Source organism: Gigantopelta aegis, chromosome 13, assembly GCF_016097555.1.
Source record: "Gigantopelta aegis isolate Gae_Host chromosome 13, Gae_host_genome, whole genome shotgun sequence".
Taxonomy (NCBI): Eukaryota; Metazoa; Mollusca; class Gastropoda; order Neomphalida; family Peltospiridae; genus Gigantopelta; species Gigantopelta aegis.
In genome coordinates this window covers 10,571,644-10,590,433 of record NC_054711.1, presented here as the reverse complement: position 1 = coordinate 10,590,433, position 18,790 = coordinate 10,571,644, and the positions used below count along the sequence as shown (strand labels likewise).

The window sequence follows — 18,790 nt, the reverse complement described above, 5'->3', positions numbered from 1 at the left end:
AGGATGGAAGAATCAAAGTTGTTCTGTAGGTTAGTAAATAACATGTATATACAGTTTTGCATTTATTCCATTGACCGGCCTCGGTGGCGTCGTGGTTAGGCCATCGGTCTACAGGCTAGTAGGTACTGGGTTCGGATCCCAGTCGAGGCATGAGATTTTTAATCCAGATACCGACTCCAAACCCTGAGTGAGTGCACCGCAAGGCTCAATGGGTAGGTGTAAACCACTTGCACCGACCAGTGATCTGGTTCAACAAAGGCCTTGTTTGTGCTATCCTGCCTGTGGGAAGCGCAAATAAAAGATCCCTTGCTGCTAATCGGAAAGAGTAAGCCATGCAGTGGCGACAGTGGGTTTCCTCTCAACATCTGTGTGGTCCTTAACAATATGTCTGACGCCATATAACCGTAAATAAAATGTGTTGAGTGCGTCGTTAAATAAAACATTTCTTTCTTTCTTTTATTCCATTTAATTATTGTTGTTGTTTGTTTTATTTAGAGAATTATATTTGTACGAATAAAAATAAAAATGTAACATCGTTATACCAGACACAATTGATATATTCTTATTTGGTCTTGTCACAGATAATGCACAAGTGTCTTTATTGATTTATGTTTAATCCTCATAAAAACTACATAAATATTTCTAGAAAGAAAACAATAACAACAACAAAAACGAATAGACACAAACCAAAGAAACAACAACAACAACAACAACAAAAATAACAACAAAATTAAAAATAAAACGTGTATAATTGTGTAAAAACAAAGTGTAAAGAGTTGTGGTAAGCATACAATAGAATACAATACAAATATAAAGATAAGTATACAATACAAACATAAAGATAAGGATACAATACAAATATAAAGATAAGTACGCTTCAAAATATTGTACAATAGAAAAATCAAGGTAAGTGTATTTTAAAACGTTGTATAGAAACTTGTTTTTAAAACTTAATTGTGGGTGGAATTTAAAAGATTCCAAAATATTTATGTTGCCATATTTGTATGTCGTAAATAAAATATACGGCTGGTTATGTCAATATATTGTACATTTGCCTCTTGGTGTGTTTAGCATGTGCCACTGGTACATACGGCCCAGACTGTCGGTTATCGTGCTCACAGAGACATTGTCAGGACGAAGGTGCTAGTTGTGACCATATCAATGGTTCCTGTGGAGGTCCATGTCAGGGCGACTGGAAGGAAATAGACTGTACAGGTAGGTATTTCATACAATATGTCGACTTCAGTGCATATTGCCTAATTACATTTTTTTATATCAGCAAAATGTGCAGATTACTTCTACAGCCAATCTTGAAAATGACGAAGTTTTGTCGTTTGTTTGCATCAATGAAAACTTCACTTTCATTTATATAATGAGTCAGACTACACATACGTTATACGATCTATGGAGATTTAAGCACTTGTTTCATAAACATGAAATAGTATATGTTCATAAGTAGCGGTTTAGTAACATAGAAAAAAATATTATTGTCTAATGCAACAACAGTCGTATTATTTTGTGTTGTAAATATTTGGCTGTACAAAGAACGCCGTTATGACGTCACTTCCATTACGTCATGTAATGGAGATACAATTATATGACGTAGTGGCTGATGGATTTGTTACAGGCAGCAGATGAATTTTTACACCTCTCGGGCCTATGTATCTAACCACAATATAAGGTCAAGGCCATTTTGAACTGTGTTAGGTATATGCTTGCTTATAACTTTCGAATCCTTACGTGGATTGCTTTAACATAAATATTATGGTACACATTGTTATCGAGTGATGTTCGTTAAACTTCATATCTATGTGTTCCTAATAATAATATAAATGTGGTATTGAGCAAGGTAAAAACAAATTGTTAACAAATATAAAGAAACGTGGCTGTTTGAAACAGTTTTAAGCTACTAAGGAAACTATTGTTAGTATGTAATATGCTCTAAATGAAATTGGGTTATGGGACGGAGTATATAATATCAACTGAAACTGGTGATGGACTAATCCTCCCCTCCTATTTCGTAAACGGTATGGCTGTATTTTCGAATGATTTATGTTTTCACTATTCAGCATATAACACCTGAACTAAAATGACTTTTCCATTGTAGGTTATAGATAAAAAAATGTGTTTTATTTATATGGATTTGTACAGATATGTATATATGATTGTGGATAAAATAGTGAGTTTCATCTCAAATATGGTAGAACAATTGATGTTATGTAAGTGTAATTCTAATATTTATACCTTGCTCGGATGCGCTATGGAGTAATTAGTTATAAAGTCGTTCTACATAACAGCAAAACTAATGACAATACTACTTTACTTGCATTTTAAAATTGTTTTACCCAATTTAATAAACTTCACAATTAAAATGGTATGTATAAGCTAAAAACCGGCCTCGGTGGCGTAGTGGTTAAGCCATCGGACTACAGGCTGGTAGGTACAGGTTCGCAGCCCGGTACCGGCTCCAACCCAGAGCGAGTTCTTAAGGGCTCAATGGGTAGGTGTAAGGCCACTACACCCTCTTCTCTCTCACTAACTACTAACCAACTAACAATTAACCTACTGTCCTGGACAGACAGCCCAGATAGCTGAGGTGTGTGCCCAGGACAGCGTGCTTGAACCTTAATTGGATATAAGCACGAAAATAAGTTGAAATGAATGAAATAAGCTAAAATAAAATAAATGAGTCTGTTTTAGTAAACAGTTTTCCTTCTAAATATTCCAGAGTGCTCTGATGGTCAATACGGAAAAGCTTGTGGAAAATCATGTGTGCATCGGAACTGTTTGGATAGTTCCAGTTCCTGTGATCACGTGACTGGGGAATGTGCTGGCGGTTGTAACCGAGGATATCGATCTCTGGATTGTGCCGAGTGTATGTAGTTGATTTAAGTTCCCATGTTGGGTACTGCTGAACACATTTATCGTTAATTCCACGGTCTCATATCAATATCATATATTAGAAAACATTCATAGTTAAAGCTGCTAGTGTGTTATCACGTATGTAGCAATATTCATACGGACGATTGTAGCTCTTTTCCGAAGCTAATAAATAATGTAAATGCTAATTTTCAAACTTAATAAATTACATCTTCACATATTTTGAATCCAGGAAAATATGCTAAAGCAGTAAGATCTGTTGAGCAGCCACGTGTCATTTCATTTCAATCAAAAGTGGAAATGCGATCAGAAGGATCGAAAATTGTTTAAAGGTATTGCATGTTATATATGAAAGTTGTGTTTGTGTTCTTTGTGTTATTCAGTTTGTTCTGTTGGAACATATAGCTACAACTGCAACGCGCCATGTGATGATCGACACTGCAGTGGTAATCAAGACTGTGACGCATCCTTTGGTAACTGTACTCAGGGCTGTCTGAGTGGCTGGGAATTGCCAGATTGCGCAGTTCGTAAGTTTCTATCACTAACGTTAAATACGTACAGTGTAACGTTGTTCCTTAAGTTTGTAGCCAGGCTATATATATATATATATATATATATATATATATATATATATATATATATATATTACCGAGTATATTAATAATTAAGCAGGAATTCTAGTATCAAAACATATTTTGTTAGTATTCTTTTAGAAATTAGATGTGTTTTTCATAGTCTATACTTAAACATATGGTATTATATTGAAATACAATGGAATCTCATTAGCTCGAACGTCGAATTATCGAACACACTGCTTTTTTGTTCCGATTTATTTTGTGTAAGTATTTAATTTTGGATTGAAGAACGCATTAATGTCAGCCCCGTCAATAGGAAATCGGTATAATTGGCACTGGTATTCCATTAAATTTGTAGAAGCAACTAATACATTCTTGAATGTCGCAAATTACATTCACATATATTTAGGTGAAATGTGAATCATCCATTATATGTAGTGCTATTTCAATGTTCAACACTTCACATGGTGGTTTAGCAATTTCTCTCACATGCAAATGATAATTCCCTAATCTCCGATGACACAGTCACATCACTGCCTTTGCACCATTGAAAGGCAGAGGACAATGACTGTCTTACGTAGTTTTAGGAAACCCATATAGAACACCTGATGTTTCTGCCAGTAGCAGTATCACTGACATGAATGTATCTGGAGCAGTCGTTGGACAAGGGAGGTAATAATGTGTGAGCAAAGTGTAATTGATTCAATACAATCAAAACAACCTTCTTGGTTATACTAGCACTAAGTACTTAATGCTTTACTTTGCAATGTGTAACGCTTTGAATTTCTTGGTATACTAGTATTTTATTTCATACAAAATTAGAAACATATAAATACACTTCTGTTTTAAATCGATAATGCAAATTATATACATATATATATATATATATATATATATATATATATATATATATATATATATATATATATCTTTTAAATGATAATCAGACAACACAAATTGTGTCTAATTTACACACTTTCAAGTAACATAGTGCCAACGTATTTGACTTTACAGTTACCTCGTTTTATAGCTGAGATAACATTCCGTACGCAACACCGAGTACGTACTCACACACTTGTGACGAATGCCGCTTTTGACAAACATTTTCTTTCCTTCTGAAATAAGGAAATCTTTATCATAAATTAAAATATTGTTTTAACCAATTCTGGTTAACGTATTTCTAGAACGGTATTAAAGGCAACTGATAGTATACTGCTGACTCCGATTTGGTATTGGTGATAATGATTGGTAAAACAATTACCTGTTAGGTAAGAAACAGGTAGGGTATCACCCGGTTAAGAACCCCTGAAATTTTCTTCTCGATTAATATTTGTACAGTGTAATTCGCAATATACATCGTGCTACCTTTCCCAATTATAATATTAATACCGTGTTATTTGGAAATCTAAACCATGATGTTGAAGATAATGTTATTAGTTTTAAATGTATTTAGAATTATATTATAAAAAACGAGAGAAACTTACCATTGCCCCAAAAAGTATACTAATAAATTGCAATAGCAAACTATCCTCCTTTGTTACCTTTCTCTTTTTTCTCTACTGTTTCCTCTTTTAGTGTAGACTAATTTTGGAGTCACCGTTTTATGTTATTACGACTGTATAATTGTATTATTATAAAATGGTGGGAAAGGCCTTAATATAGTCTTTAGCCTATTGACCAATCCAGGAACCGCTTATGTTTAAGCCAAATTCAGTTGTGAGGTGAAAAAAGGTATATGTTATGTCTGCATGTTTAGTTCATTTCGGTACACAGAAAACAATAAGCTTGCTATATGCCATTTAGTTGTTATAATTATAAACCTGGAAAAAAAGTTCAATTTACGTTTTGTAGTAAATGGTAAACATTACAATACTAGTTTGTTGTTTACGCTAGTAGATGAGCTGGTATTTATTAATTATGTACAATCTGAAGAACATATTCTTATTCAATGTCCTCTTTATGATGACATTATAGTAGATATTTTAAAAAGGCAGTGGCTACTGTAGTAAACTTCAATAATCTTCTAAATAAAGAAAACATGGGTTTTATCGTTAAAATTACAGCCAACATTTGACATCTTATTTTATTTAATATATTTTGTATACATATAGACATATTGTGTTTGTTAGTTTTATTTCTCGTAAATACAAAAATGTATAAATCTTTCTGAAAGTCGTTTAGTAGTTTTAACTTTAAGTTTATTAATATTGTTGAACTAATTGTATTCAATATGTCTGTATAAGCTAAAATAAAATAAATTAGTCTGGGTTATACCATTACATTAACAGGATGTACAGGGGCATACGGTCTAGGATGCAGTTCGTCATGCAGCGACAGACACTGTAAACCTGATGATGCACCATGTGATCACTTGACTGGTTCCTGTGGTGGACCATGTGATGCTGGTTGGCAAGGAGATACGTGCACAGACAGTAAGTTCTTATCCATATACTATCTAACTTCCGCTGTGCAGTTCGAACCTTTTAAATAACTTGTATACGTAGATCATTCCCGAATAGTCTTCCATTATGTTGTCATTGTGCAACATTTACATTACATTCGAATGCAATTTATGTATTTAGCTGTTCATGTACGATTCAATTAATTTTATATTCTGTCACCTGTCATTAATACAATAATTTAGTATTTAGTTAATTAAATGCTAGCGATCAGACCAATGAGTGTCAAACTAAATTACAGCAATCAATATATATTTATTACATACCCATTAAATCTTACTATAAAAATACAGTCCTGAATACAAAAATGAAATACACTTTTCCGTATTCAACTCAACTGCCGGAACTATGCCGTATTAAACGCTACTATTTATAGCACATGGTTACCGCGAATGCCCTTCGCGATATGTAAACAAAGTTGGTGCTTGGTTTGTTTAAAATGCTATTTTGTGGAAAATTTGAACCGAAAACAGACGAAACCCGTGACAAATATTTACAATTTAATGAGCGCGATACCAAAACTTGAGACAGGAACACTACTAACCAACGAGCTTTTATTTTAATCCACGATAGTTAAGGTCGACGACAGTCACTTTTGCGACCCTTGTTTTGGCTTCATACACCATTCTTATTCTTATTCAATAAATAAAACATCTCCAACCGTAATTTTGTAATATGGTATATTTGACAAAAGGTACCTTTTATTTCTTTCATCTTTCAAAACTTCAAATTAATATTTTGTTCAGAATTATGAGAAAAAAAATACCGACCTGTAAAGAGCGTTCTGCTTGTTATAGGTTAGTAGACTAGTTTTTATTTTAATGTGGCGCAGCATTGTAATAATACAGCTAATTTTGAATTTAAATGACGTCAGTATTCCAATGACAACGCTTTGCATCTCCTTACAATAACCATAAACTGGGTAATTCCAATGTAAAATTGCTATTGATTTTTTTTAACATTACTAATGCACCTGGATGTGTTTGAACAAAATCTTGTGATTAATTTTTTTTAACTTTTACGAAATATGGATTTCTAGTGAAATTACGGTAAGATATGCTATATTTATTGTGTATGAAGCCAAAACAAGGGTGCGAAAAGTGATTGTCGTCGACTTTAGCAGCAATGCCGTCGCATGCACCGTCTCCTCACGTAGAAAACTTGAATGAACTGTCAACCGGATTATTCAGTGGAGCGATGATTTATGGAGGCACGTTTAATATAAACTTAAACCTTTCAGCAACGAATAATTCCATGAACATCAATAAAAGAAAACACACCGATGACGACTCAGACACTGAGTGAACAATTCTTGATATTTTTCTTCGTTCATATAACTGGCACGCTGAAGGTTTTCTGACGTATTACGAGCAAATTAAATATTATATTGTTCGTGAATTTTAGCTATTGCATTGTCTTTAAAAGGCATTTCAAACAATATCATTAAAATTATAGGTAACTTTTCACTCGTTCTTTCTTATTGCTGTTTATTGTTTAAACAGAACTATATTCATAAGTGCAATAATTGGTGGTTCATCGGTCCGCGTAGTAACACAGCTGACCTAGTTGTTTAAATTTAGAAATCCCCGTCATTAGCTAGCAGTGTTACAATTTTTTAATTATTATTTGGAAAAATAAATCCAATTATGGGTATGCGGCATCGGGGTTTCCTGCAGGAAATACACTCTTGGAATACAGAAATCAGAAAACCACATATATGTAGTTTTGTCTGTGTGTATATATATATATAAAAGATAATCAGACAACACAAATTGTGCCTAATTTACACACTTTCAAATAACATAATGCCAACGTATCTGACTTTACAGCTACCTCGTTTTATAGCTGACATAATATTCTGTACGCAACACCGAGTACGTACTCACACACTTTTGACGAATGCTGCTTTTCACCAACATTTTCTTTTAGGAAATATTTGTCATAAATTAAAACAAAAGTTAACCAATTGTGGTTAACGTATTTCTAGTAATGCATTAAAGGCAACTGATAGTATACTGCTGAATCCGTTTTGGTATTGGTGATAATGATTGGTAAAACAATTACCTGTTAGGTAAGAAACAGGTAGGGTGTCACCCGGTTAACAACCCCTGCAATTTTCTTCGCTATTAATATTTTACAGTGTAATTCGCAATATGCATCTTGCGACCTGTCTGAGTTATAATTGTAATACCTTTTTATTTGGAAATCTAAACCATGTTGTTTAAGATACTGCTATTAGTTTTAAATGTATGTAGCATTATATTATAAGAAGCGAGAGAAACTTATCATTGCCCTAAAATAGACTAATAAATTGCGATAGCAAACCATTCTTCTTTGTTACCCTCTCTCTCTCTCTCTCTCTCTCTCTCTCTCTCTCTCTCTCTCTCTCTCTCTCTCTCTCTCTCTCTCTCTCTCTCTCTCTCTCTCTCTCTTTTCTGTTTTCTTTTTAAGTAGTGTAAACTACTTCGGAGTTACCATTTTTGTCATGACGACTGTATAAATGTATTATTATAAAATGGTGGGATAGGTCTTAATATAGTTTGTTTCCTGTTGGCCAATCCAGGAACAGATTATGTTTAAGCCAAATTCAGTTGTGAAGTGAAAAAAGGTATATGTTAAGTCTGCATGTTTAGTTCATTTCGGTACACAGAAAACAACAACACGCTTGCTATATGTCATTTGTGTTTGAAAAAAAGAGTTCTATTTACGTTTTGTAGTAAATGATAAACATTACAATACTAGTTTGCGTTTTGTATAAGCTAGTGAATGAGCAGGTAATTCTTAATTATGTACACTCTGAAGAACATGTTCTTATTCAATGTCCTCTTTATGATGGCATTATAGTAGATCTTTTAAAAAGGCAGTGGCTACTGTAGTTAACTTCAATAATCTTCTAAATAAAGAAAACATGGCGTTTTTATCCAGCCACCTGGATATTGTTAAAATTACAGCCAACAGCTGTCATCTTATTTTATTTTTACATTTTGTATACATATAGACATATTGTGATTGCCAGTTTTATTTCTGGTTAATACAATGATGTTTAAATCTTTCTGAAAGTCGTTTAGTAGTTTTAACTTGTATACTTTTATTGTTGAATTAGTGTGTTATTATTGTTGAACTATATGTGTACAAGCTGAGACGTAAATAAAGAATGCATGTCTGTTAGTCTGACAAGCAGTGACAACTTCCAAACACGGCCGACAACGTTAGTTTAATGATATTCATACATCCTCTCCTAACACAAAACAACAACACCATCATTATAAACCACGAATAGGAATCACAGAAGGTTGGTTGTGAAATGTAATAATTAACACGCCCCGTGAACATATAATGTTCACTATATGGTGTGCCATCTGTTGTAGAATGTCACACTGTTAAATACTGAGATGACTAATATGTTGTAGAATGTGACACTGGTATATACTGAAATAACTGGTCTGTTGTAGAATGTGGCACTGGTAAATATGGAGATAACTAATCTGTTGTAGAATATAACACAGGTAAATACGGAGATAACGAATATGTTGTAGAATATGACACTGGTAAATACGAAGATAACTAATATGTTGTAGAATGTGGCATTGGTAAATACGGATATAACTAATCCGTTGCAGAATGTGACACTGGTAAATACGGAGATAACTAATCTGTTGCAGAATGTGGCACTGGTAAATATGGAGATAACTAATATGTTGTATAATGTGACACTGGTAAATACGGAAATAACCAATCTATTGCAGAACGTGGCACTGGTACATATGGAGATAACTAATATGTTGTATAATATGACACTGGTAAATACGGAGATAACCAATCTATTGCAGAATGTGGCACTGGTAAATATGGAGATAACTGATATGTTGTATAATGTGACACTGGTAAATACGGAGATAACTAATCTGTTGCAGAATGTGACACTGGTAAACATGGAGATAACTAATATGTTGCAGAATGTGACACTGGTAAATATGGAGATAACTGATCTGTTGCAGAATGTGACACTGGTAAATACGGAGATAACTAATCTGTTGTAGAATGTGACACTGGTAAATATGGAAATAACTAAAATGTTGCAGAATGTGACACTGGTAAATACGAAGATAACTAATCCGTTGTTGAATGTGGTACTGGCAAATACAGAGCTAACTAATCTGCTGTAGAATGTGATACGGGTAAATACGGAGATAACTAATCTGTTGTAGAATGTGGCATTGGTAAATACGGAGATAACTAATCTGTTTTAGAATGTGACACTAGTAAATACGGTGATAACTAATCTGTTGTAGAATGTGACACTGGTAAATACAGATATAACTAATCTGCTTTAGAATGTGACACTGGTAAATATGGGGATAACTAATCTGTTGTAGAATGTGACAGTGGTAAATACGGTGATAACTGTGCCATGTTCTGCGCGATCAGAAACTGCATCAATAAAGATGTCTGTCCTCGTGCAGACGGAGAGTGTATAGATGGATGTGTCTCTCGATTTGAAGGACTGGACTGCTTGCGAGGTAAGAACATCAGCGAATGAACGAACGAATGTTTAAAGACACTCCAGCACAAAAATACACATCAGTCATAAAAATGAGTGTCAGTGGTATATAAATAGAATTAAATTAAATATAAAACATTTAATTATGCACACATACACACACACACACATACACACACACACACACACACACACACACACACACACACACACACACACACACATATATATATATATATATATATATATATATATATATATATATATATATATATATACTCTGTCAAAAAAGAAACGCATAGGCAAAATATTCATGGAATTATCTCTTTAATACAAAGTGGCATAATGTCGTTATTTATGATCGTATCACAGTAACATTTGACATGAGTATGTGACACTGTTCTGTAAACACGTTGTCGTCCATCAGCTGTAGAAGGAAACGTGACTTATCGATGAACCATACTCGTGGCCAGTTTTCCAAGTTCCACCTCTGTACATTCGTGGACCAGCGAACACGTAAATGTTGATGTTGACGTCGAAGGACGTGGCCAACATATGGTCTCCTAGCCCGTAAACCAGCTTCTCGAAGTCGGTTCCGGATAGTTTGTGCAGACACCCTTCTCAAATCAGGTATGCGTTCAGCAGTGTTCGTTGCTGTGGCAGTTCGGTGACGCAAGTGCAGAACCCGGATGCAGCGATCTTGTGCTGCAGTTGTTATGCGAGGTCTTCCACTTCTGGGCCGGTCTTTAGCTGATTGAAACTGCTGGTACCTGTCCCAGAGACGTAAAATGGTGCTCTGATGGACGTTCGTGTGGCGTGCGACTGCCGACTGCCGACTGCGATTCACCTAACTAGACGCGGACTATTGCAGTGTTTCGATTCGGCAGGCTTAGTCTTGACATATTTTAACTCGTCTACGTCGAAATGGAAATGAAGCATCATTGCGAGCATTGCAGCTTTAAATACCCATCACTACCCCAATGTTTTCCCCGAGTTTCACGTGCATTCGCCAACATCTGACCATTTCACGTCGATTTCCTGCAATTGTCGCACAATGTGCGTTCAATTTGTTTTTGGGTGCCTTTGGGCATGCTGTCCCATTCCAGAAACATTAACAAACATGGTCATTCACCAACATTGCAAACAAACAACCCACGATATTATGTAAAATCAAACACTTTTCTTCCTTCCCTATCACCTATGCGTTTCTGACAGAGAATATATATATATATATATATATATATATATATATATATATATATATATATATATATATATATATATATATATATATATATATATATATATATATATATATATAAAACATTGGGTAAAGGCATAATACAATAAGAATATGAAGGTAAGTATACTTTTACTTTTGTGCAAAACATGCGTGGGTGTCTTATTGTTATGGAGGTCTAAACGAGTCCCACGGATGTGGTCCATAAATAAAGATTAATAATAATCTTCTAGACGTTTTGGTTGATTTTTATTTGTCCGAGTGTTGCTCTACGATATCTATGCGAAATGCAATTTTATGAGTTTGTGGCAGCATGCACGTAAAATCTATCTGTTAATATAATATGTTAGTAGGAGCTCATGTTTTGGCAGGGAATTATTAATGAACCTCTGTCCTGGAGTAACAATGCAGGATGTTCAGCAACTTGACCTTTAGATGTTATGTCATGATTACGTCATCATTATTATAATAAGCATTATCATCAGTATTGTCATCGTCATCATGAGCAGCAGGATTATGATCACACAATTTTTTTTTATCATTTACCATTCATAGTTTTGACATGCCATGCGTTTGTTTGGAGAACTGGCTTTGTTTTTTGTTTTTTTGTTTTTTTGTTTAAGGAAAAGTTGCAACTAAGTTGTGAAATCGAATCTTCGCCCCCAATCATCCCACTTCACTCCAAAGTGCTAAAAACACGTTTCAAGCACTCTTTAAACATATATATTTTTTTGTTTTGTTACCTACACTCTGGACAGAAAGGCAGCATGTCCACTCTTCCTTTTTCTTTCCGTCAAGTCGGGTCGTATCGACTCCACGTATCGATTCCTGGTATACTTTCTATCCCCTCCGACGAGAGAGAGAGAGAGAGAGAGAGAGAGAGAGAGAGAGAGAGAGAGAGAGAGAGAGAGAGAGAGAGAGAGAGATAGAGAGAGAGAGAGAGATGGGGGAGGCTTAGTACTAGCATTTTTTTGTTACCAGTGCAAACTATTTGGCTATAATGAGGCTAAATATTTATGAACTCTGTTTCACTTGTGACAAAAGGTGTTCGTATCCATTTTGTGTAACTTTCAACCCAGCTGATTTTGTGAAAAAAACCCCAACCAGAAACAGCTACACTGATATATGTGATAGACTATATTTTCATAAATATATGTGCTATACCCTTTGTGTTTGGGTTGTATGGGTTTGGAAATTGCTAAAAGTACCAAAGATCATGCATTTTGGGAACACATTTTGGAATTTACGGCATATTATCTTGGAAGATATCTAAAAAATATTTAATATCAGTCATATTTACCATTATGAACTTGTGTTTAATTTCCTTGAGGCTAAAACACATGCATTTTTCTTTATTTTTAGAACATAGGTGAAAATTAATAATGCCAGAAATTCGTATTCGTAAATCGCAGTTTGAAGATCCACAAATTACTGTAGACTTCAACCTTTTGTTTTATCACTTTGCTTTAAACGGTAACTATGTTTGGTTAATACAGTGCAGGCTGAATGAAGGGGTTCGGGGCTACGCACATCCGTAGAATGTTATAAACTAAATGTCCTGAAATGCAATTCCCTGCATTTATCTCAGCCTTAAGATTTAAGATGTACTACCAATAATATTCTTTATTCAGAATTACTGGGTGCTCTAGTGGTTGAAGGATAAAATTGGTTAATCTAGGGATATATCTTTTTTTACAGCTCAAGCTGTCACCGGTAACAGTGATTCCGCCATCATAGCCCTTGCTGTTATAGCGGGTGTGCTGCTTGTACTGCTGATCATAGTGACGAGTCTTTTTATCTGGCAAGTAGATAATTTTTGTTTCGATTTAAAAAACCTAAACAGTTGTGAGAAATTTTCTTAATTTTCTAGTTTTGATATTTCACCATTTATTGTACACAATAATGTTATTTAAAATTGCATAATCACTTATTTATTTATTTATTTATCATAATATCTTACATTTTCTATATCAAAGATGTCATATCTTTCATATCACATACTTCAATAATTTGATAACTTTGCAAATTAGATGTAAATTAATCGAGGTCACGGCAATAGGTTTATTGACTTTTAAGCAAAAATACTAGGGTGACACTCCATAATTGAGGTATGCATTCATAGTCATCAAATAAATACATTTCAATAGTAATTTCACACTGAAAGCTGTCCAGCGTTCAGAAAAAAAGAGAAAAACCCCCGCCATGCACTAGTTTATCACTCGAGTTTAACGTAATATCCATTAAAAAAGACCACACCACATATTCTTATGTCATTTGAATATCTAGTAATGACGAATTAGAATTATAGTTTTACAAAAACACGTTATATTAAGCTTGAGATTATATGATAAAGAGATTATTACTATCGAGTGTTTCGGTATCATCAGTATCATATATTTATTAGGAATAAAAATAATTATGCCCACCAGAGGCTCGCATAATTCAATTTTTATTCCTAATATACAACATTGACGATACCGAAAAACACTCTGGTAATAATACTAATATATATATATATATATATATATATATATATATATATATATATATATAATTCCATTTTATAATTACTGTTTTGTAATATGCGTCTTGATTGGTTAAAATGCTATCACGTGATCGAAAAAAATCAATGTTCTTTCTTCCATGAACGTGAAAGCTGCACTTTTTCGGTAAACAACGGAATCCCCGATAATTCCATTGTTTCTATTGTATCCCAATTTCGTCTGCACTGTGAGTGACGGTGACAATTCAGGCTTTAAACGACTTCGATTGTGAACTGAGACACGTAATTTGTATGACAGGCCACAAAAACGAAGCTTCTGTTGGAAGTTATAGCAGACAATGATCAACAAATCAAAAGAGAGACACGAGAGCACCTCTGTCAGATTTGAAAAATCGACAACTGACATGCGCGAAAACACATACGCCTTCGGGCACAATTCCGCGAACTGTCCTTTCCGAGAATAATATCACACAATCACAAACTTCCTCTGAAATCGACACACACAGTAACACTGAAACCACTTTATCCGTTCCAAGTCAGTCTTCACATTCATTTACACTAATTCACCTTCTGACAACTGAAATTTTAATACAGCAGATAAACCTTCTAAATAATTTGACGCTCTCCCTCATGTTAATTAGTTCAAAATTCATACCCTAGCCGTTTTACAACAGATCTTCCATTTAAGTATATAGATCGTTCAATTCTTAATTAATTATCGTTTGATATTTTTGAACAAAAGATATATTTTGCGTTATCAGTTGATGTTCAGTTATTTTAAATTTTATAAAGTATAATTGATTCAGAAAATTAAAATTTATAAAACCTTATGTAAATCATTATTATGAATCGGAGATTTGACGGAATAAAACGAATGCAACTTTCTAAGGGAATTTCCTTATTTGTGTATTGATACAGTTGTAAATCATTGTGGAATAGAGTTCGATTGGGTTGTTTAATATAGTTTTGTATAATGGCAATATTAATGCATTTGGAATTATAAGAATTGAACGTTATATTTTTGACGTTCATGCGATGATAAACACCAAAACCGCTTTACGCACTTATGTATGAACGGCTTCGCGCTAACCCGTTACGCCTTTCATACAGTGTGTAAAACAGTATATATATATATATATATATATATATATATATATATATATATATATATATATATATATATATATATATATATATATATATATATATATATATATATATATATATATATATGTGTGTGTGTGTGTATGTGTATGTGTATGTGTGTGTGTGTGTGTGTGTGTGTGTGTGTGTGTGTGTGTGTGTGTGTGTATAAAACATACTATGACATGCTGTTCTTCAAATGTTATTATCTTATCACAAAAGTGTCATGCAAAATATAGGACAAACTGGAGGTAAGCTATCTTTACGAATTAATGGACATCGTAGCGACACAAATTTATATCCCAGTAAATCTACTTTAATCAATACCCACTTTAACACAAATTGCAATTCCATATCAAACGTTTCGTTTAGTCTAACCGAACAGATATTTAGCAATGATGAACACCACCGCCTAGTAAGGGAAACGTTTTGGATACACAAATTACAAAACCCACAAACTAATGACAATGTTATATTTAATGTAAACATATCTTAATAACTTAGTAACATTATAACTATACAATGTAGTAAAGTGGGATAACCACTTGGTTATGTACATTGAAACAATGTTAGATAATTCAATAATCTTGTTGTTATAGTAAATTAAAAACAAAATTGCTAAGAGATACACACATTTATGTACAGTTATTATTATGTTTTTCTACTTGAAATGGGACTTTGTACTTTTAGTTTGTTCAGTTAGTGGTCTAATTTTTGTTTATGCATTAACCTGCTAATTTTAGACTACTTTTATATTTACTGCAGATCCTGAACATAATTATGAAATGACATTCATACAAATGTGAATGTATAATTAATCTGTTTGTCTCAACCACGTCAGGATGTCGTGACGTCATCTTGTTGTTAATTTAAAAACGCAAAAACGCAGTTGGTGGTGGCGTTTTAAAGACATAATTTCCTTTGACATTTTCTCAGTTCAATAGTGAAATATGACTTTTGCAACGCTGACAATGCACCTTTAATTGTATGGTTAACAATTAAATCCTAAGATATTGTAAAGCATGTATATGTATTGTAGGTACATTAAACATCATGGAACAAAGTCGGACTTTTATCAGCAAGAGATGAGAAAAACAAACACGAACCCACCCAGCCCACCTACAGACCCCAGTGCTGTAGAATATGAAATCGTCGATAGACAAGATGGCGGCCACAACAGTCCCAGGGCTTTCAGTTCCCAACAAGTCGACACATCTCATTCAGCCAATTATGGCAATTCATCGACGTCACGTGATCAAATGGGTGCCCAGCCGAGACATTCTGAGAGTGGGTGTGGCTATGTTAATGCAGGACAAACGAATGAGTACGAAAAGCTTGATTTATCCAACCCACCGCAGAATGACTATGATAGGATAACTGGTGTTTAAACAAATAGGAATGAACATTTGGTTGACGAATGTTGAGTCTTTTGCAATGTGGTTTTAAACAGACATTGTCGTTATGGAATTTGTTTCACAACGACTCAAGATACTCAGCTAAACTTTTGTGTATTACATAATCCTGTTGAGTTACGAATCGTGTTCACATAGTTATCGGTCCTTGAATTCAGACGATATGAATGAATGAATGTATGAATGAATGAATGAATGTTTAACAACACCCCAGAACGAAAAATACATCGGCTATTGGGTGTCACACTATGGTAATTCAAAACAAATTTGTTGATCAACACGAATATAAAAATTCAAGAGTCAAATAAAAACACAGTGTAAAGAACTGTGCAAATATTTAGACGATATGAAAATCTGTTTTAATACAGGTATGATTAATACTTTTTATAGGAGTTTTAGTATTATTCATATTAGAGTTGCATCCCCCCCCCCCCCCCCCCCCCCGCAGGTCTGAGAGTTCCACTCAAATGAAAACAAAATCGGATGTAAAAGTCCTTGTCCCCAAACGACCGGGATAACGTAGCCGGATTTTCTACCCATCGGACTCCTCAATCACCAAATCATTTATAGCGGTATGGTTAAATAATAACAATGTATTAATGCTTTAGCACCATACGGCGACTACAAACATGGATACATACATGCGTGCTTCTATGGGACGGGAGCACCTTTCTAATTTGGCGCTCCTAACGATTCATTATGACCAAGATATAGATGTGAACAAGGTTGCAACATTATTCGCCCAACAGCACCTAAGGAAAATGCAACTCGACTTTGTATTTATATATTGAAATGATATGATCTTTGTGCAAGTTAAGGAGCGGGGCGTAGCAAGAACGTCTGTCTGAGGTTCAATTTGCTGAAGGTTCGGTACTCCACAGTGGGCCCGTTTGATTATTTCCTTTCCCAACCAGTGATCCATAACTGGTCCACCAAACGACGTCGTGTGTGCTATCCTGTTTGTGGGATGTGGGAAGTGCATATAAGGATCCCTTGGAAAGAGGCATAGGATTTCATCTGTGACCAAGTATCGATATAACTGTGCGTTTGCCATCCAATAACCACAGATTAATAGTCAGTTTGTTCCAGTAGGCTTACATTTGTTACTATTTTTGCCAGGTACCATTTATTATAAATGCATTGGTACTACTGAAATCAAACGGTTTCTTGTTGTCGCTCTGTAACCACGCCATTTTACATGCATACAACAACTTAATGGTAGTACTAAACCAAATAACTTCATGTGTTTGTTGCCATTTAATATGTTTTCTACTAAAATAGCTTTTTTGTCGAATAAATTGTATATTAAATAAATCTTCTTGTTTTAAATAACAGTGTCTTTTGATAAAGAAGTGAACACCACAAGTCCTGTGATTGGTGATCAATGTGAGTGTGTTGGTTGTAAAAAAAAAGAAGTTTCACCTGGGCAAAAATGTATGCAATTTTGTTTCATCTAATACCACTGTGTCAAGTAACCGTGAGCTTAAAACATGTATGGGGTACCTTTAAAAAAAACAATATTCGAATTTTGTGTGGAACTAGGGTAGTCATAGACGCTACCCGTTATCTCAGAAATGAGCAGCTTGACCCCCATTTTTTACCTGATTCATTTTAAGGGTGAGGAGTGGTAGTATTTATATCCATGGCGTTTATGTCGATTGATACGCTGCAGATAGCAGTTTTAGCCACATATGTTACTGCTGTCATCTATGGGATTTGATTTGGTAGTATACACCCTATAATGTAACTTGTTAACGTATATGTCGCAACGAAAGTCAGTCTAGCCTATTATTCTCGAGTCTAACCGCTGAGATCACGTTGTTTGGCAAGGGGTTCTATATATATATATACACTAACAGACAAAAGAAACTTATCACCTTGTTCAGTAGGTCCATAAAGAAAAACCAAAACAGATGTGACCCATATGATGATTATTTTACTGAAATGAATAATTTTCCAATGTCTTTACAAAAAAGCATTGCCATATCAATAGTGCACTTGCCATTAGACCGAGCGAAAGAGACATGGGGTCAAAATTAAAAAATTACACTATCAGAGTCCCTTCAAAAGGTGCTTC

At 34.3% G+C, this 18,790-nt stretch overlaps 1 protein-coding gene across 2 annotated transcripts in view; it reads left to right on the top strand.

Annotated features, from left to right (window-relative positions):
• Positions 1–18,021, top strand: part of LOC121387423 (multiple epidermal growth factor-like domains protein 10) — a 36,506-nt gene extending 18,485 nt beyond the window's left edge. The window contains exons 8-15 of one of the 2 annotated variants that reach the window (XM_041518531.1): positions 1–29; positions 1,072–1,215; positions 2,729–2,875; positions 3,264–3,407; positions 5,744–5,887; positions 10,291–10,434; positions 13,354–13,456; positions 16,341–18,021. The exon at positions 1–29 is cut by the window's left edge and continues 118 nt beyond it. In XM_041518531.1, the coding sequence (XP_041374465.1) occupies positions 1–29; positions 1,072–1,215; positions 2,729–2,875; positions 3,264–3,407; positions 5,744–5,887; positions 10,291–10,434; positions 13,354–13,456; positions 16,341–16,689 (1,204 nt within the window). In that variant the 3' untranslated portion in view covers positions 16,690–18,021. The remainder of the gene's footprint in view (positions 30–1,071; positions 1,216–2,728; positions 2,876–3,263; positions 3,408–5,743; positions 5,888–10,290; positions 10,435–13,353; positions 13,457–16,340) is intronic. The other variant, XM_041518532.1, reaches the window with a different exon arrangement.
• Positions 18,022–18,790: the final 769 nt, after the last annotated feature.